Source organism: Leuciscus leuciscus (assembly GCF_965113295.1).
Source record: "Leuciscus leuciscus genome assembly, chromosome: 7".
Lineage (NCBI taxonomy): Eukaryota > Metazoa > Chordata > Actinopteri > Cypriniformes > Leuciscidae > Leuciscus > Leuciscus leuciscus.
The window spans coordinates 63,829-84,405 of record NC_138731.1 but is presented as its reverse complement, the minus strand read 5'-3'; the positions used below and the strand labels follow the sequence as shown (position 1 = coordinate 84,405).

The following is a 20,577-nucleotide window of genomic DNA, read 5'->3' as shown; positions in this document are numbered from 1 at the left end:
TGTGTGTGTAGGTCTTTGTCTTCATCCACGTCTTCAGTGGAGAGGTGAGTGTGTGTGTGTGTGTGTGTGTGTGTGTGTGTGTGTGTGTGTGTTTGTGTGTGTGTGTGTGTAGGTCTTCGTCTTCATCACGTCTTCTGTGGAGAGGTGAGTGTGTGTGTGTGTGTGTGTGTGTGTGTGTAGGTCTTTGTCTTCATCCACGTCTTCAGTGGAGAGGTGAGTGTGTGTGTGTGTGTGTGTGTGTGTGTGTGTGTGTGTGTGTGTAGGTCTTCGTCTTCGTCTTCATCACGTCTTCTGTGGAGAGGTGAGTGTGTGTGTGTGTGTGTGTGTGTGTGTGTGTGTGTGTGTGTGTGTGTGTGTGTAGGTCTTCGTCTTCTGTGGAGAGGTGAGTGTGTGTGTGTGTGTGTGTGTGTGTGTGTGTGTGTGTGTGTGTAGGTCTTTGTCTTCATCACGTCTTCTGTGGAGAGGTGAGTGTGTGTGTGTGTGTGTGTGTGTGTGTGTGTGTGTGTGTGTGTGTGTGTGTGTGTGTGTGTGTGTGTGTGTAGGTCTTCGTCTTCATCCACGTCTTCAGTGGAGAGGTGAGTGTGTGTGTGTGTGTGTGTGTGTGTGTGTGTGTGTGTGTGTGTGTGTAGGTCTTTGTCTTCATCCACGTCTTCAGTGGAGAGGTGAGTGTGTGTGTGTGTGTGTGTGTGTGTGTGTGTAGGTCTTCGTCTTCATCACGTCTTCTGTGGAGAGGTGAGTGTGTGTGTGTGTGTGTGTGTGTGTGTGTAGGTCTTTGTCTTCATCCACGTCTTCAGTGGAGAGGTGAGTGTGTGTGTGTGTGTGTGTGTGTGTGTGTGTGTGTGTGTGTGTGTGTGTGTGTGTGTAGGTCTTCGTCTTCATCACGTCTTCTGTGGAGAGGTGAGTGTGTGTGTGTGTGTGTGTGTGTGTGTGTGTGTGTGTGTAGGTCTTCGTCTTCTGTGGAGAGGTGAGTGTGTGTGTGTGTGTGTGTGTGTGTGTGTGTGTGTGTGTGTGTGTGTGTGTAGGTCTTCGTCTTCTGTGGAGAGGTGAGTGTGTTCTGCACTCTGATTTGGAAATGTGGAATTTCCTCTTATTGATGAGGAAGCTTCTCTGAATGGGATTAGGGTTTCCCCCATAACCTGTCCATAAAACAGAAACACAGACAACTGTCGACTGCCTATGCCTCTTTCTCTACTTCTGTCAGCTTAGCTCTTCACATTTAATATATTCTTTCATCATCATCATCATCATCATCATGATCATCCATAGGCAGGTGAGAGCAGAACTTCCATATTGAATGTTTTCATTCTAGCATAGAAAATATGAATGGATGGATACTTGATTAGTAACATGTTTATAACATATATATTATTGTGGGACAACGTCAAAAAATGCAGAGATGTGTTGAGTTCAAAGATACACATTTTATGAATACAGAGTTCTTTGATTTCACTTGTTGCCTAAAAGCACTATTATCATTTATTGGAGTTTACAGAATTTATAGATCATTTAGATTCTGGAGATCAATATGTATTCATGTTAATGGATGTGTTATGTTGTTTTTAGACAGTTTTTTCCTGTATGTTGTGTGTTCTGATGTATGATCTTTCCTGACAGCGTCTCTTTGATTTTGGCATGTGCATTGTCATACTTTCCATGAGATCAATCCTTAACTCTGCACTGGCTCTGAAAGGTAAATATGAGTTTATACAACACTATAGAATATATGTATGTATGAATATATCAGGGGCGTTTTCCAAGGGAGGCAGTGCCTAAAAAAATTGGATTCGAAAATGTGACATTAAAAAAGTAAAAGTTACACATGTCCAACAGCGACACCTGCAGGTGAAGGTGCAGTGAGTCGTGTCTCTCGTGTCTCTCGTGCCTCTCCTGCCTCTGACCCCCCGAAGTGTGCGCTGGGTTTAGTGGGGGGTAATTGAGAATGAATGGGGGAAAGTCACGTGAGAGGAGGCAATGCCTCTATCCTGCTATGATTGGATGTAGTTGGTTATGGTTGGATATGATTGGATCGTGCGATAAATCCTGCCTCTTGTTTTCGTGCGCATTCGAGATTCGGTCCGAATGAGTAAAATTATGCCGTTAGTGGGAGGACTAATTAAAAAGTAAATAAACAACTCAGCCATTTAGATCTCTCCGCTTTATCATATCAAAATCAAACTTGAAATGGACTGAAAACATGATGACTGTGAGGGCTTTTAGTGAGCAATCTGCCTGGTGAAATTAAGGAACATCTCTGTGTCTGTGACAGTGTTTGCTGAGCTTGATAACTGATGAAAATAAGTTGACTATTAAATTATTAAATTGTGCCTTTAGTTATTATTTTGGAACAAATGTAAAAATGTGTAAAAGCACTAACTTGATGAGATTTATACTTGGTTTTAGTGAATAGAACATTAATTACATAGTTAATGTAAAAATACAAAATTAAATTGTATTTGGTTTAAACTTTTTTATGTAATGTTTATTTAACCAGGAAGATGTGACAACATTAAGTGTAACTGGGACATGAATTTACAATTGATTTATATATAAAACTGAGGACTTTGCCTCATTTCTGAAGACCACCACACCCCACTGATATATATATGTGGGCTGTCGATATTAACGCGCTAACGCATGCAATAAATGTAAAATCCTTAAAGGGATAGTTCACCCAAAAATGAAAATTCTGTCATTATTTACTTACTCTCAAAGTTGTTCCAAACTTGTATATGTTTCTTTCTTCTGCTGAACACAAAAGAAGATATTTTGAAGGATGTCGGTAATCAAACAGTTGATGGTAGCAAATGACTTCCGTAGTATTTTTTCCCACTATGCAAGTCAATGGCTGCTGTTAACTGTCTGGCTACCAAATTCTTCAATTTGGCCATTTGTGTAAATGAAGACAGAATTTCAGTTTTTGGGTGAACTATCCTTTTAATGCATTTAAATAATTGAACACAAATAAATTACAGAAGCAAGTGAAATTGCGTCATTAACGTAATTTACATCACACAGTTAGATGATCTTAGATGTCAGGAGTTTATCACACAAAGCATCTTCAATGGCGCGATCACCTGTAACCCTGGTAGGCGGAGATTTATATTCTTCAACCCCTTGAACCCGATTTCACTTCTCTGTTTGTGATCAGATCATTTTAAACCACTAAACTCCAGGAAAGTTTTAAGTCCAATGATCCAGTGAGTGAATTCATTCAAACAATCAATCCAAAACAACAGCGCTAATGTAAAGACAACCAGGCTGATTACATCAGCGATGGCAGAGGGAACAGTGACTTCTGGCCATTTTTCAGTGAATTACAAATTCCAGTGTGTGTTTCACTGTAAAACACAATCTCTGTCATATTCTGTGATTGTTTCTGAAAAGCGTGAGCCCTCACACTGAACGGAACACCACTCTATGGCCAGATGGTACTATGCTTCTCGGGTGAATAAAGCAAACCAGTGTCTTGCTAGTAAAGTTTTGATGGATAAGGATTGGAATCAATGTAAAGATGATTGCGGTGACGTACAGGAGTCATACAGTAATGTCATACGTATGGCCAGCAGTCATCTCACCCTGTAGCCCAAGACTAGTCGCCCACTGAAGCTCAGCAGGGTTGAGGGCTGGTCAGTGTCTGGATGGGAGACTCCTGGGAAAACTGTGCTTCTGCTGGAAGAGGTGTTAGTGAGGCCAGTAGAGGGCGCTGCTCACCCTGTGCTCTGTGTGGGTCCTAATGCCCCAGTATAGTGACGGGGACACTATACTGTCAAACAGCACCGTCCTTCAGATGAGACGTTAAACTGAGGTCCTGACTCTCTGTGGTCTTTAAAAATCCTGTGGCACTTCTCGTAGAGGAACATTTTCCCATTGGCCTCTGTCCATCATGGCCACCGAATCATCCATATATACTCATTGTCTTCATCACTGTCTCCTCTCCACCAGTAAGCTGGTGTGTGTGTATGTTCTGGCACAGTATGGCTGCCGTCGCATCATCCAGGTGATACTGCACATTGGTGGTGGTTGAGGAGATCCCCCCTTCCATGTAAAGCTCTTGAGTGCTGAGAAAAGCACTATATAAATGTAGCGGTGAGTTAGTACTTATTATTAGTAAATTATATTGTTATATTGATGCGCAATAAAACTGTGTATGTGTGCTCTCGACGCACTGATCGCACATTGTTTTTATGGACCAACACTTTTCAGTACACTCACGTTATTAACAAGACAATTGGTGTGTGCTTAATTTTATGATAAGGGGAGATTAATTGTGATTATTAATTGTGATTAATGTTTATATATATATATATATATATATACTACTAAACCAAATTAGTCAAATAACAGTGAAGTTTGTATATGAGTAGCAAAATATCAGACAATCTTTTATGCTTATCAGGGACGAGTTGGGTTGCATAGCAAATATCTCCACCTGTGTGAACAATTGGATTAGCTTTTTGGGATTGCAATCAGTTGAATATTCTCTGAATGTGATTCAGTGTGCTCACCACACACCAGCTATAGGTGGAGCCAGTGCGCTCGCCACACACCAGCTATAGGTGGAGCCAGTGCGCTCGCCACACACCAGCTATAGGTGGAGACAGTGCGCTCACCACACACCAGCTATAGATGGAGACAGTGCTCTCACCACACACCAGCTATAGGTGGAGACAGTGCGCTCGTCACACACCAGCTATAGGTGGAGACAGTGCACTCACCACACACCAGCTATAGATGGAGCCAATGCTCTCACCACACACCAGCTATAGGTGGAGCCAGTGCGCTCGCCACACACCAGCTATAGGTGGAGACAGTGCACTAGCTATAGGTGGAGACAGTGCACTCACCACACAACAGCTATAGATGGAGCCAGTCCGCTCGCCACACACCAGCTATAGGTGGAGCCAGTGCGCTCGCCACACACCAGCTATAGGTGGAGCCAGTGCGCTCGCCACACACCAGCTATAGGTGGAGCCAGTGCGCTCACCACACACCAGCTATAGGTGGAGCCAGTGCTCTCACCACACATCAGCTATAGGTGTAGCCAGTGCGCTCGCCACACACCAGCTATAGGTGGAGCCAGTGCGCTCGCCACACACCAGCTATAGGTGGAGCCAGTGCGCTCGCCACACACCAGCTATAGATGGAGACAGTGCGCTCGCCACACACCAGCTATAGGTGGAGCCAGTGCACTCGGCACACACCAGCTATAGGTGGAGCCAGTGGGCTCGCCACACACCAGCTATAGGTGGAGCCAGTGCGCTCACCACACACCAGCTATAGGTGGAGCCAGTGCGCTCACCACACACCAGACGTTAAACAGAGGTCCTGACTCTCTGTGGTCATTAAAAATCCTGAGGCACTTCTCGTAAAGAGTAGGTGTCACACCCTCAAACCACACGGACTCTTGTTTTCAGTCAGTACCGTTTCCCTTGGTTAGTTTGTTACTTAGTCATGCACACTCATTAGTTTCAGCTGTGCACTAATCAATCATCGCATTATCCTCTCACTATTAAAGTTCTATAGCTGGTGTGTGGCTCCACCTATAGCTGGTGTGTGACGAGCACACTGTCTCCACCTATTTCTGCTGTGTGACGAGCGCACTGTCTCCACCTATAGCTGGTGTGTGGTGAGCGCACTGTCTCCACCTATATCTGGTATGTGGCGAGCGCACTGTCTCCACCTATAGCTGGTGTGTGGTGAGAGCACTGTCTCCACCTATAGCTGGTGTGTGGTGAGCGCACTGTCTCCACCTATAGCTGGTGTGTGGCGAGCGCACTGGCTCCACCTATAGCTGGTGTGTGGTGAGCGCACTGTCTCCACCTATAGCTGGTGTGTGGTGAGAGCACTGTCTCCACCTATAGCTGGTGTGTGGTGAGCGCACTGTCTCCACCTATAGCTGGTGTGTGGCGAGCGAACTGGCTACACCTATAGCTGATGTGTGGTAAGCGCACTGGCTCCACCTATAGCTGGTGTGTGGTGAGCGCACTGGCTCCACCTCTAGCTGGTGTGTGGTGAGCGCACTGGCTCCACCTATAGCTGGTGTGTGGTGAGCGCACTGGCTCCACCTATAGCTGGTGTGTGGTGAGCGCACTGTCTCCACCTAGAGCTGGTGTGGTGAGCGCACTATCTCCACCTATTTCTGCTGTGTGACGAGCGCACTGTCTCCACCTATAGCTGGTGTGTGGCGAGCGCACTGGCTCCACCTATAGCTGGTGTGTGGTGAGTGCACTGTCTCCACCTATAGCTGGTGTAGGGTGAGAGCACTGTCTCCACCTATAGCTGGTGTGTGACGAGCGCACTGGCTCCACCTATAGCTGGTGTGTGGTGAGCGCACTGTCTCCACCTATAGCTGGTGTGTGACGAGCGCACTGGCTCCACCTATAGCTGGTGTGTGGTGAGCGCACTGGCTCCACCTATAGCTGGTGTGTGGTGAGCGCACTGGCTCCACCTATAGCTGGTGTGTGGTGAGTGCACTGTCTCCACCTATAGCTGGTGTAGGGTGAGAGCACTGTCTCCACCTATAGCTGGTGTGTGACGAGCGCACTGGCTCCACCTATAGCTGGTGTGTGGTGAGCGCACTGTCTCCACCTATAGCTGGTGTGTGACGAGCGCACTGGCTCCACCTATAGCTGGTGTGTGGTGAGCGCACTGGCTCCACCTATAGCTGGTGTGTGGTGAGAGCACTGGCTCCACCTATAGCTGGTGTGTGGTGAGTGCCCTGGCTCCACCTAAAGCTGGTGTGTGGTGAACGCACTGGCTCTACCTATAGCTGGTGTGTGGTGAGCGCACTGGCTCCACCTATAGCTGGTGTGTGGCTCCACCTATAGCCGGTGTGTGGTGAGAGCACTGGCTCCACCTATAGCTGGTGTGTGGTGAGTGCCCTGGCTCCACCTAAAGCTGGTGTGTGCTGAACAGCACTGGCTCTACCTATAGCTGGTGTGTGGTGAGTGCACTGGCTCCACCTATAGCAGTGCGCTCACCACACACCAGCTATAGGTGGAGCCAGTGCGCTCACCACACACCGGCTATAGGTGGAGCCACATACCAGCTATAGGTGGAGACAGTGCTCTCACCCTACACCAGCTATAGGTGGAGACAGTGCGCTCACCACACACCAGCTATAGGTGGAGACAGTGCGCTCGTCACACACCAGCTATAGGTGGAGACAGTGCGCTCGTCACACAGCAGAAATAGGTGGAGACAGTGCGCTTGCCACAGACCAGCTATAGGTGGAGCCAGTGCGCTTACCACACACCAGCTATAGGTGGAGCCACTCACCAGCTATAGAACTTTAATAGTGAGAGGATAATGCAATGATTGATTAGTGCACAGCTGAAACTAATGAGTGTGCATGACTAAGTAACAAACTAACCAAGGGAAACGGTACTGACTGAAAACAAGAGTCCGTGTGGTTTGAGGGTGTGACACCTACTCTTTACGAGAAGTGCCTCAGGATTTTTAATGACCACAGAGAGTCAGGACCTCAGTTTAACGTCTCATCTGAAGGACGGTGCTGTTTGACAGTATAGTGTCCCCGTCACTATACTGGGGTGTTAGGACCCACACAGACCACAGGGTGAGCAGCGCCCCCTACTGGCCTCACTAACACCTCTTCCAGCAGAAACACAGTTTTCCCAGGAGTCTCCCATCCAGACACTGACCAGCCTCAACCCTGCTGCGCTTCAGTGGGCGACCAGTCTTGGGCACTTTTGCTGAAAGACCAATACAGTATATTACCGGAGATGAATCTAGTTTGCTCTACTTCACTCTCCTTGGTATTTGTTGCAGAAAGTCACTGCTCATTTGTAAAACTGTTCTCAACTGTTCTTCGCTTGAAGTCGCCAGCACCTAACTGAAAATGAACATGCTCACTTTGTTCCTGCAAGTCGCTGCCAGTGTGAACTGCAAAATATTTAAAATTTTAGAGCAGTGGTTTTCAATCCTGGTCCTGGGGACCCACCACTCTGTACAGTTTGTATGTCTGTCTAATCTGACACATCTGATTCAGTTCATCTCGCCTAATTAGCTGATGGTCTCAATCGGTTGTGTTAAATAAGGGAGACATACAAAATGCCCAGAGCGGTGGTCCCCAGGACCAGGATTTAGAAACACTGTTTTATAGAACTTTCCTGACATTGGGACCTTGTGAATCCAGGTCCCTGGTAAACTCAGACATCTGAATATGCTAGTATTGAATTTCCTAATTGTGATGTTGATACTATGCTTGCATAATTACTATAACAATATTATTGTATGTTGTTTAATAACTTCTTGTGATTGGTTCAGGTAGTTGTGTGGTTGTGGGTCCAGAGATCCCGGATTATCAAGTACAAGGCGAGGCGGTTATCATCAGATTCCCATTTCTTGAAGATGCGATTCAATACAGGGAATTGCGACTGGACAACAGCTCAGCATTCCACGTTGATCACACTAACCTGAGGAACCAGAGCAGTCTGAAGCGCTGCCGTGATCGGGTGAAGCAGAGAGGCCGTGGAGTCCTGCTCCTTCCATCTCACCCGTCAGACTCTGGAACATACAACTACATCTTCAGGTCAGATCTTATAGCCGTGCATTTCCTTGCAATTCTTCAATTCTCATTTTAAATTCAGGGAAGGAAATCAACATAAATGAATTACAGTGCAACAAAATATTACCATAATGTTTACTTGCACGAGTACTTTACAAACATGCTTTATCATTTAAATGATACATCAATATATAATATTTAATTTGACAGAAGGCTAAATATAAATGTTAATAGTTTTCATAAAAACAATGTCACAATGTCTAAAATCTTAATGGCCGTAACTTTTTTTACCTTTTGATTTTGGGGTGAAATATGAGTCCAGCATTCCCTAACCCTAACTCTCAGTCTGATGTAGTTCACACCACTCTTGCGCTTGCATGGCTTATATTTATAAGAGCGATTTATTTTCTTAAAAGGTTTGATGTGATTTATATATATAGAAAACATGCTAAATCAATTTAATATATTTAATATAGACTAATACCATTACTATTAGTACTAATACCTTTAATACCATTTCTGGAGGTCCATGGCCCACAGAATTTAGTTCCAACCCTGATGAAGCACAGAACCAGCTAATCGAGGTCTTCTTCAAAATATGACTAGATTACAGGCAGTTGTGTTTGATTAGGACTGGAACTAAACCCTCCAGGAACGTATTTGAATAGCCCTGATCTAAAAACTCGAAAGTTCAAAATCAGTCTAGTGTGGAAGTTACTCTAGGAGGGAAGGCTTTAGTCATTAAATAAAAGGTTTGATTGGACCTTTTTTAGAAAGTGCCCAAACTGGATTTGAAATATAAATGAAATGTAGTAATATGAAAACTCTTATGATTTATGCACTAAATCCAGCAGAAACTCCAGCACAATTGGCAGATGTGCTATACGTTATTGCATGGGTTTGCAATTAACCTTTTTTTATTACAGTTTTAAAACAGTTTGTATTATGACATTAGTTTTTGTTAGCCTAAATATAATTAGTGATGCATTTTTCACTTAGGAGTGACACATTCTGTTTCACCGGGAGCATTTCCATTACGATTTATGAGGCAGAGGAGCCAAACGTGGTAATGACCTACAACACACATGCAGGAGAAGATACAAAAATAATTTGTCCCCATTTGAATTATTTCAAAAGGAAAAAAAATCTTATGTGGTACAAGGTAGGTCATCGTGGAAAACTAACTGAAATGACAACAAATGTTTGAAAAATGGCTGTATTCCTCAATTGTCAATTGATTAATTGACAGGATTTTCAGAGCACAGCTCTTCCTGTTGGCAGAGGACAGTATACAGTCGAGAGTGGCATAATTCTGGCCATCAAAAACATCTCTGTGAAAGATGAGGGCTTCTACACCTGTAGGCTAAATGTCATTTTCAACAATACCCAATACAATGTAAGCAGGACCTGGAGAGTTCAAGTGTCAGGTAAATCCCTTTGTCAAACGGATGGTTGCGCCACTACCACTGTTTTATGACTAGCATGTTGCTTTTCTTTCTTTCTACACCTGTCAGACAGTTAAGCAAATTATGACTCTGTTAAACATTTCTTTAGCTCCAGAATCTGAAAGTTTTGCACCAGAAGCGGTCACCTCTAACAATCTCAATGCTTTCACATGCAAGTATTAGAGTTTTTTTTTTAATTATCAGTATTTCACCAACATACTGATCTAACAATTTGATTCTACTTAATCTAATTCATTTATTATTAATTTAATTGTTATTAATTTAACAATGTTTTCACACAGCATCAAGTTATTCATTCCCTTATATCGTCTTTCCTGTAAATGGATCCTTCATTGAAAGTCATTTGGGTGAGTCCACACTGCTAACAATATTGATTTATGTGTTTATTGTCAGATGTTTAGATCATTTATATTCCGGTCACACATTGCATGACACTGTCCATAATATAGTATGACAGCACTGCATAATTCTAATAAAATGTACTGTACTTAATACGAAATTAAGCTTCGAAAGGACAGCACACAATTTTATTTAAATGTACACACCGTTTAGGGACACGTTTACACCATAAGAACGGACAATGAAAAACTCATTCAAATAAATCCACAGCAGTTACTGATTATAGAAGTGCAATGCTGGGTGAACTCAGAGAGGAGGGTGAACTGGATCCAAATGCAAATAAGGTTTAATAATGAAATAACAAAATTACAAAAAACAGTCCACGAGGAACCTAACAGAATAAATCCACAAGGAACTGAACTGAGGAATCCAGCAGCAAACAGCAGTGACAATACCTGACAATGAGCACAGGGAACACGGGCTGAACACAGGGTGACTAGGAACATAAAATTGTCTAGCTATGACTTCTTGTTTCACATGAGTTTAAATATGAGGAAACACAAAGGCCAAATTCCCTCAATCATCCATCACAATGAGTAAAAACTAAAGAATATAGTTCTGATGAGCAGCAAAAGATTTTTGAGCATCACAGAATAGAAATTCAGACCATCAGGGCAATAATTAAGAAGTTCCAATCAACTAAAGATGTGACGAATCTGCCAGGAAGAGGACGTGTCTATATTGTCTTAATGCACAGTGAGGAGGAGAGTTTGAGTGGCCAAAGACTCTCCAAGGATCACAGATGGAGAATTGCAGAGATTACTGGAGTCTTGGAGGTCAGAAAGCCTAAAAAAAAAGATATCAAACAACCCCTACATCACCACATGTTGTTTGGGAGGGTTTCAAGAAAAATCCTCCTCGCTCCACCAAAAATTAACTCCAGCATATTCAGTGGTTAGACATGACTGGATCTTCAGAAGAGACCGGATTCTATGATCAGATGAAACTTAAAAATAGCGCTTTTTGGCAGCAAACCCACCAGATGTGTTTGGAGCACACAGGGATGAAGAGTACCCCATGCCTACGGTTAAATACACTGCTGGATCTTATGTGTTGTGGGCTATTTTTTTTTTGCTGGAGGTCCTGGACATCTTGTTCAGAAACATGGTATTATGGATTCTAGCAAATACCAACAGATAAAAAATCTAAACCTGTCTGCCTCTGCTAGAAATCTTATAATGGGCCGTGGTTGGATCTTCCATCAGGACAACGGTCCAAAACAAACATCAAAATCAACACAAAAATTTCTTACGGAGCACAAAATGAAGCTTCTGCCATGACCGTCCCAGTTCCCTGACCTGATGAGTGGAGTGAACTGAAGAGAAGCAGCGCCAACATGAACTTGTGAATCTGAAGGATCTGGAGAGATTCAGTATGAATGAATTGTCTCTGATATCTTGTCAGTTGTTCTCCAAACTCATCAGGCATTATAGGAAAAAACTCAGAGCTGTTATCTTGGCAAAAGGAGGTTGCAAAAAGTATTTAATAAAACGGTACACAGTGATGTTCAGGACCAAGGATAGCTCCAACACAGATGTGCACAGTGATGTTGAGGACCAAGGATAGCTCCAACACAGGTGTGCACAGTGATGTTCAGGACCACGGATAGCTCCAACACAGGTGTGCACAGTGATGTTCAGGACCAAGGATAGCTCCAACACAGGTGTGCACAGTGATGTTCAGGACCAAGGATAGCTCCAACACAGGTGTGCACAGTGATGTTCAGGACCAAGGATAGATCCAACACAGGTGTGCACAGTGATGTTCACAGTGATGTTGAGGACCAAGGATAGCTCCAACACAGGTGTGCACAAGTCAAGTCAAGTCAAGTTTATTTGTATAGCGCTTTTCACAATACAGATTGCATCAAAGCAGCTTCACAGCATCAAACTAAAATAATACAACACAGTTTGTTTCAAGAGGAATTTATTGATTGATAAAATGAAATTAAATATCCCCAAAATATCCCCAACTGAGCAAGCCAAAGGCAACAGTGGCAAGGAACCGAAAAACTCCATCGATACCCCTTTTCCACCAAGGCAGATCTGGTGCTGGTTCGGAGCCAGAGCCTAGTTTCAAATCGGTTCTTTGTTTTTCCACCGCCAAAGCACCAGCTCCGAACCAGAAAAACTGGTTCTTAAGTAGCACCAAATCATTGCAGGGTCTAGAACGGAGCCAAGAAAGAACCGCTTGCGTCAGAGGCTGGGGGCGGGGTTACCGTGGCCAACAAGACTGAAGAGAAACTTGTGACCGCCATTTTTAAATAGCAGCTAGTCGAGCTAATAGCAGCTCGATTATAATATCCGTCTATGTAAGTTACGGCGAGCTGCACGAACGCGTTGGATTCGCCGTGTTTGGATGCCGATTTATTTTTGCAAACCCATGAGCATCCATAGTAACGCAACGTCTATTATTGTTGATGCCTTGTTCGAGATGCATCGGAGCAGCGTGGACCGATCAGAGCTGCGGGAGTGTTTGGAGATCATACGACTCCTTGTGCTTTTTGATCGCTTTCGCAGTGCTTTGATTTCATGTGCTGATCGTTCTGCGAGAAGCCGATGCATCTCGAACAAGTCTGGTGTGTTTGTGTTTGGCGCTGCCGGACTAGCGTTGCTGGGCAACATGATACGTATGCAGTGACGTAAGATATAGCTCTGTTGTGGCTCTCTGGCCGGTGGAAACGCAAACCGGTTCGTCAGTCGAACCAACTCCGAACTGGCAATAGCTCTAGCTCTGAACCAGCACCTGGTTCTTGTTGGTGGAAAAGGGGTACAAGCAAGGCCGCCTTAATGCACGGGCTTACCTGGGCTGAAGCCCAGGGGCCTCCCAAGTTCAGGGGCCTCCCATGTTCAGGTTTATGATGAGCTGAAAAGGTCATATTGTTTTAACTTGTCAGATTTTGTCGCTGTATGTCGCTAGTCGCTTGTGGACGTTGGTAGTGCTGTCGCTCTAATGTTATTGTTATGGTGCGTTCACACCAAACGCGAAAAGAGCGTCTGGCGCGAGTGATTTCAATGTTAAGTCTATGCAAAGACGCGTTTATGCGCGTCTAGAGGTCCCGCGGCGCGAATGAGGCGTTACGGTTCGTGTCCGCTCAGTGCCGCTAACGTCTCCGCTTTGGGGTGTCTGTTGCGAGTGTGTTTAATCGACGTTTTTTTCAACACACGGACAGTATAATCATCAGCGATGCACGCGATTACATTTAGAAATAGACAAGCTTTGTTTCCAAATGTACCAAGCAATGATCCTTTCAATTTTATAAACTTTTATAAACCCAGCCAATATAATCACAATGAACACATCCAAAATAAAATCTTTAACATGTAGGCTATATAACAACTGCAAAGCGTCTAATTTGTAAACAAAATGATTTACGCACTAAATCCAGAATAAACTCACTGAGACTGTCGATAGTTTCTTTTCCGTGCATCATTTTATTATATCCATGTTTGTGGTTAGTTACTGTCAAATCATATAAAACAGTGAAATCGCCCTCGAACTCTTCTGTCTCTCCTGCACTCGAGATGGTGACGGGAGCTGAGCTCCACTGAAAGGCTTCTTTCCTATTGGTTGTCGCTCGCGAAAATCGCTTCTCATTTGCATAAAGTTGAAATTTAGTTGCTGTGTGTGGTTGTTAAATAAAGTGTCTTGTGTTTATGTGCTCAGTGATATGTTAATAACAATATTCAAATTAAAAACAATATAAAAAAATAAAAAAACTCACTGTTGTAGGTCTCGAAAGAAACTAATGCATTATGTGATGTAGATTACCTATTACACTTTTTTTAAAATGAGACTATTAATCGAGGGGATGGGGGGCCTACAAAACCTCTCAGCCCCGGGGCCTAACATTAGGTTAAGGCGGCTCTGGGTACAAGTGACCTAATGGTGTCCTAAAACTCCATAAGGTGACCTAATGGAGAAAAAAAACCTTGGGAGAACCCAGGCTCAGTCGGGGGCCAGTTCTCCTCTGGCATTTATGAGCTAGAGGCCGGATTGTAGTTTGAACTGTAGGATTATATGAATGCCTGGCTGAAGAGATGCGACTTTAATCTAGTTTTAAACTGGGAGAGCGAGTCTGAGCAACGAACAGGATCAGGAAGACTATTCCAGAGTTTTGGAGCCAAATGTGAAAATGCTCTCCCTCCTTTGGTGGTTCTGGATATCCTAGGTATGACCAAAAGCCTTGAATTTAGTGATCTTAAAGAGCGCGATGGATTATAGGGCGATAGAAGATCCGTTAAATAGACCGGAGCTAAGCCGTTTAGGGCTTTATAAGTCAGTAGCAATACCTTATAATTAATACGGAGCTTTATAGGTGATGTTTATAGGTGAACAACACAGTGATGTTCAGGACCAAGGATAGCTCCAACACAGGTGTGCATGTTTCCCCTCTGACAGGGAGCCTCAGTCCTTCGGCAGAGCTCTGTGACTGCTGTATTCAGTGTGGTTTGAAGCCTAACCTAACCCTAACCCTCACTGCGTTCACCTGTGTTGGAGCTATCCTTGGTCCTGAACACCACTGTTTAAAAGAAAAGTGTGTGCGTCTGCTCAGTCCCTGACGTGGCTCTAAGCACTTTTCCACGTCAAAGACTGTTTTTTAATCAGTGCCGATGACCTCATGGTCAGCACGCCGACATGTAGCGTTGTTGCGCTCGGGCGGCCCGAGTTTGAGTCCCGGCTCGTGGACCTTTCCCGATCCCATCCCCTGTCTCTCTCCCACCTCACTTCCTGTCAACTCTCTACTGTCCTGTCCCAATAAAAGGCAAAAATCACAAAAAAAAGTAAATATAAAATTTTTTATTAAATAAAAAAGACAGTTTTTTATAAATATGACCGTTGGCGTGGATTTTAGGGCACTCACACTCAGAGATCAAATCTGTGCATACACACGTTTTGTAAATGAGGCCCTTGATGGTATGATGGTGGACTACTACTAGTCATTAATAAATAGACAAAGCAAACATTGATTTTGATTACTCATATTCAATTTCATTCACTAATAATTGCATACAAGTTCTGTATTTTTGTGTGCAGAAGTTGTCACACAAGATTTCTAAATAGCAATTTATGTACACGAGTTCCATTATTGACAAATCTGCATTATTCTAAATGATGGAGCGTACGTTTGTATGTTTAGGAGCTTTTTGCATAAAACACCCAAACCTTCTCCAGAAAGAAATTTGATATTTTAAAATCATTGAAATTTGATGAATCATTCATTCTAAAACCTTGTTAAAACCTTCCCACAATTAGTTAATGGGGCCCAGTGTTTGTTTGCTTACTCTTATATAGTGATTATCAGACAGCTACACACCAACCTTCAGTTGTACTGCTATCTTTCAGGCTCACGTTTGGTGATCCACTGCATGGTGTCCATTGGAAACCAGGCCGCTCAGTCCACAGATGTGACATGGCTGGTTAATGGTCAGCCAGCTGAAAACTCTTACCTGGGTGGACGTGCATTTCAGACAGAAAAAAGGTAACATTGATGCCTACAGTGATCCACTTGGCAGGCAGGGGTCAGTGCCAGGGGCAGACAGGGGTCAGGGGCAGGCAGGGGTCAGTGCCAGGGGCAGACAGGGGTCAGTGCCAGGAGCAGACAGGGGTCAGTGCCAGGGGCAGGCAGGGGTCAGTGCCAGGGGCAGGCAGGGGTCAGTGCCAGGGGCAGGCGGGGGAGAACAGCTGAGCCCGAGATCAAATTTGAGTCTGATTTCTACTTCCGCATCAGACCTATGCCTCTACACAGCTCTCTATGCAGCTAATAATCATAATTGAAGGGGATCTTAAGCTCGGGTCATTTTCACCCGGTTTCCTCCTCTAGTGATGGCCCTTTGTATAATCAAATGTATGGTAATAGTTTTTTAGTTTGTCAGTTCCTTAATATAATTTACATATTGAAATATAGTATCACATTTCAGTGGTAATGTATTACTGCTGACAGTTAAAAAAAGTTTGAAACATCAACCGAAACAAGATAATATTGAATTCAATTCAGTATTATTCAATATTTTCAATTCTATGTTTGTTTTGCACATTTGGAGGCTTGTTACTTGTTAATATTTATATTAGAACATATTTAGAAAGTTTCGAATTTTAAATGTACATTTATTCCTTTAGCAGATGTTTTTAAACAGAAACACTGGCTAATTATTTGAGATAATGCATACTTTTTAAAACTCAAAGGTGGTCACCATTTACTCCCATTATACCAACAAGCACAAGCAGGAATTTTTTATTTTATTTCTCCATTTGTTTTCCAAAAAAACAAAAGTCATACGGCTTCAGAACAACACCAGGGTGACTAAATAGTGTCTGAGTTTTCATTTTAGTGTAAACTTTCCTATTAATGTGCTGATGGAAAGTCATCGCTTTGCATCTGTGGATGGTGACTTTACTGAGCAACTAGACAATGTAAACTGATTTGAAATCCCTTTTGAATTTTTACTGCAGTATTGCTAATTGGTTCATTAACAGACTGAACAGTCCTGTCAATTATCTCATCACAGATAGCGCCCCCATATATACATTTCACATTTCAGTTCATTTAATTTACACTGCTCAATCATTCTTGCTACCCTACTGTTGAAAGAGGTAGCACATTATTGTGCCAGTGGTCTGTCTTTCATGTGAATCTCTCCTCATGTTCTTGCATAATGATGCATATAAAAGTTAATGGCCAAATGTATCTGTACGAAAGTTCACAATGTTGTTGCAGATGAATATTTTTCATCAGGTTAGATATTGATTATTAATCACTCAAATCCCTTTATCTAAACTTCTCTGCTTAACCGTCAGTCAGAATGTCAGGGTTTGTCATCTCTGAGATGTACTGGCCCATGACCCTAAAGGACAAGTGCTGTGGAGAATGGATGGCTGGTTTTCAATGAGAGTGATCTGATGTTTAGCAGCCTAAACTTCAGAAAATGGCTAATTTTCTAGGTTAACAACAAAAATTGGTTTTGGTTTTCTAAATGAATTAACAGATGCTTTGTGTTTGGAAGTTCATGAAGTAGACATGTTATGATAACATGATGGTACAGTCTCTTTCAGGTCAGGTCTACCCCAAAAACTTTTATTAAACCCACACTGTTCTGTGGACACTACTGAGACAACCAGCCATGCAGTGTCAGAAGTCCAGTGTTGTACCTGACCCCTGTTCAATTGAGTCCAACACAAGGCCGAGACCTGGGCATGTTGAGTCTGAGTCTAGACAGAGACACAAGAGTGTAAATATGCTTTCCTTTGGGATGAATGAAGACCTGTTTCACGTCAGTGGCATGCAAATCTCCACAGCGCCACACAGTTTCCTCCAGTCCAGAGACACAATAGTACAGAGCGGATCAAAGAGTCTGAGTCTAAAAACAGCATGGCCACGACGAGACCAACACCATATTTCCATGGTCTTGTCATGGTCACTTAGCATTTAGACTCGGTCTCAAGTATTGCATCACAGCGGTAGTCTACTATCCATCTCGTCACCACGAGATTAATGTGTCGGATATCCATCCATCCGTTCTCCAATCGTTTGTCCTCTGTAGGGTCGCCGGGATGGTGGAGTAAGGAAGACCCTGGAGAGATGGGCAGTCCATCACAGAGTGTTTGATATCATTGATCATTTCACACACCTCTTTAAAATTATATTTAGGGATCTCCAACAGGCTTCACAGCAGGTGTGTTGCTGAGTAGGGAGGACCTGTTGTAAGTCCTAGCCGCTAAATGTGAAGAACAGTATATACGATTTATTTTAGTGTCACATCAGAATACAGTGGACCTAAAGAGTGAAGTCAGTTCAACAGAAACTTTCATTCAATTCTCACTACTACACTGAATTTAGCATGAAACCGAGATTGTGTGTTTTCAGTATCACAGGAAACCATCTCGAGGTGCAGCTGGTTATCCTTAAGCTTCAGCCAGAGGACGATGGGACAGAACTGAAGTGCATATGTCAAAACCAAGACCAGAAACAGGAAGTTGTCGCTCAGATTAAACTAGAAGGTGAGTACCCTTTGGTCAGTTGTATGCTTCTTTTTTTTTTAACTGCTTGTTTGAAATGTATGAACACTCATATGTACGGAGCCCCTAAAGGGACCTATGCGAAAATAAAAATATATAGACTTTCACGTTGCTCACGAGAAACTTTTCGCACCCGGTAGTTTTCTCCTGCGCATGGGCTAGACATTTTTATTTTTGCAAAGGTCCCTTTAGGAGCTCCGTACATAGGAGATCATATCAGTAGCCAAATAAAAGCATTTTACTCTACATGAGCGGGTTGCCTCATTCAGCTTTGATCACATGACCAGCCAAATTACACTCACTTTATTGTGGTAACCCCTTTGTTATTGGACGTTCTCTGATGAAATTAATTATGGCTGTTAAACTTAAATTATAAACTGCAGTAGCGGCTCCTGACCGTAAATATGGGTAGGGCAGATTCTTTGTTTTAGCAGCAAGTTATGATCAACATTTTGTAAGCTTTATATTATAATTGCTGAACACATGCAGGCACAATTTTGGCAGAGGTCTAAAGTGTTATTCAGCCTGAGGGTGGCGCTCTTATGTTGATAGAATGACTATATTCTTTTGACTATTAATGGGTTACTAGTGTGAACGCTAAATGCTTAGGCTCCATTAATGCTGCTAATCTAGCTGACTGCCATACGTCACCACAATTTGAACAAAAAATTTGGACTAAGTTCACCTTTAACAGTTGTATAAATTTAAGGTGAAAAAGAGACATTAAAGAACATGTAAATGGTAAATCTAATATTTTATTTTACACTGTCTGTTTAGATGTGTTTAAATCTCTCTCTCTCTCTCTCTCTAGACTCGGAGTCGTTGTGGTTGGTGGTAGCTGCTGCATCCTCCTGTTTTATACTAGTGGTGTGTGTTTTCGCATATCATTTGTGCCAAAAGCCACAGAAACGAGGGGACTATATTCCGGCACGAATGAACAGCACCATTTGAAGATGCAATGCAATTATTTTTGCCATGTTTTATTTATCTTGATCTTCTCTGTTGAATTGGTCTTATGCTTTTACTTTATTTTGCTTTCCTTGTTCTTGGCTCAAAGTTCCCTCCTTCTTTTCTTTTCTTTTTGTTATGTTGCAATCATTGCTCCTAGTGTACATACACCCTCCTGTGTCTTTAGCTCTTGTGTAGTCTTGTCCTGTATGCACATTGGTAAAACTTGGTTCCTTGTTTTCTTACACGTTGCTTTAAAATAAAGCTGCACTTGGGTCCTTACAACCTCTACTTGTTCAGCTATCATTGCAAAATCTGTGCAGATTTTTTTTTGTGAAAACACTTACTTGAGAGAAGCCATATAATAAAATCGAAAATTCTTTAATTAGATGGAAATTCTTGGAAAAATCTTTTTTTTTTTTTTTAACTCATCAAGTCATCTTTATTTATATAACACTTTATATTATATAGATTGTTTCAAAGCAACTTTACAGGGATAATAATGCATTTCGGCTGTAGTTCAGCTGAAGTCAGTTTAGTGTTGATTGAATTCTATTGTATAGTTCATCAATTATGAAAACTTGTCAATTTCATCTATAAAGCAGTTGTGCAAAAAAAATAATGTCATCGTCCAGCTCAGCACTGTCAGTATAGTCAGATCAATAATATTGTTGAATATTAAGTGTCCCCAACTAATGAAGCCAGAGGTGACAGAATGGAGGAACAGCCTTGGGAGAACCCAGGATCAGTCGGGGGGCCAGGCCAACAAATGAACACGGTGTGATTATGGTTCAGGTTACAGCACAAGTCAGAATTCAGATCGGTAGCATTTAGATATTCATCCAGTAGTTGAAGATCGATTCTTCACGCCGGTATAAGCTGGTCATAGGGTCGGTGAGGAGGAACTGTCTGGTTCTTCCGATGGCTGTCATGTCAACAGGGCCCTCACAGGGGAATGTCCAATATAGAGGGCTGCATTGGGATTGGGCTCCCACAGGACCAACGCAAATCTCGCGGGAGTGGACGGTTTTCCCTTTGCAGCAGTACAAAATACAGTGCAGGTCCCGTAGTCTCGCTGTAACACTCATTGAGAGAACTAGTGAAGTTACATCAATAAGGATACAAACAGTTCATTAATTTCATGATGCAACAAAGATGTGAATTTTATAAACACCCAGAACATACATATCATTAATCAAACACATGAGCAAAGTCCACCTT

At 42.9% G+C, this 20,577-nt stretch overlaps 1 protein-coding gene across 2 annotated transcripts; it reads left to right on the top strand.

The window, feature by feature from the left end:
- The first annotated feature begins 908 nt into the window (after positions 1 to 908).
- Positions 909 to 19,744, top strand: LOC309502661 (interleukin-1 receptor type 2-like). 2 transcript variants are annotated; one of them, XM_082175122.1, is made up of 11 exons: positions 917 to 990; positions 1,023 to 1,270; positions 1,615 to 1,690; positions 8,287 to 8,551; positions 9,527 to 9,689; positions 9,777 to 9,954; positions 10,082 to 10,144; positions 10,275 to 10,340; positions 15,739 to 15,874; positions 18,257 to 18,390; positions 19,220 to 19,744. In XM_082175122.1, exons 2-11 carry the CDS (start codon positions 1,253 to 1,255, stop codon positions 19,357 to 19,359), a joined length of 1,239 nt encoding a protein of 412 aa, XP_082031248.1. In that variant the 5' UTR covers positions 917 to 990; positions 1,023 to 1,252; the 3' UTR covers positions 19,360 to 19,744. The 2 variants fall into 2 exon arrangements, with proteins under 2 accessions (XP_082031247.1, XP_082031248.1); XM_082175121.1 differs by having other exon boundaries at positions 909 to 1,270.
- Positions 19,745 to 20,577: the final 833 nt, after the last annotated feature.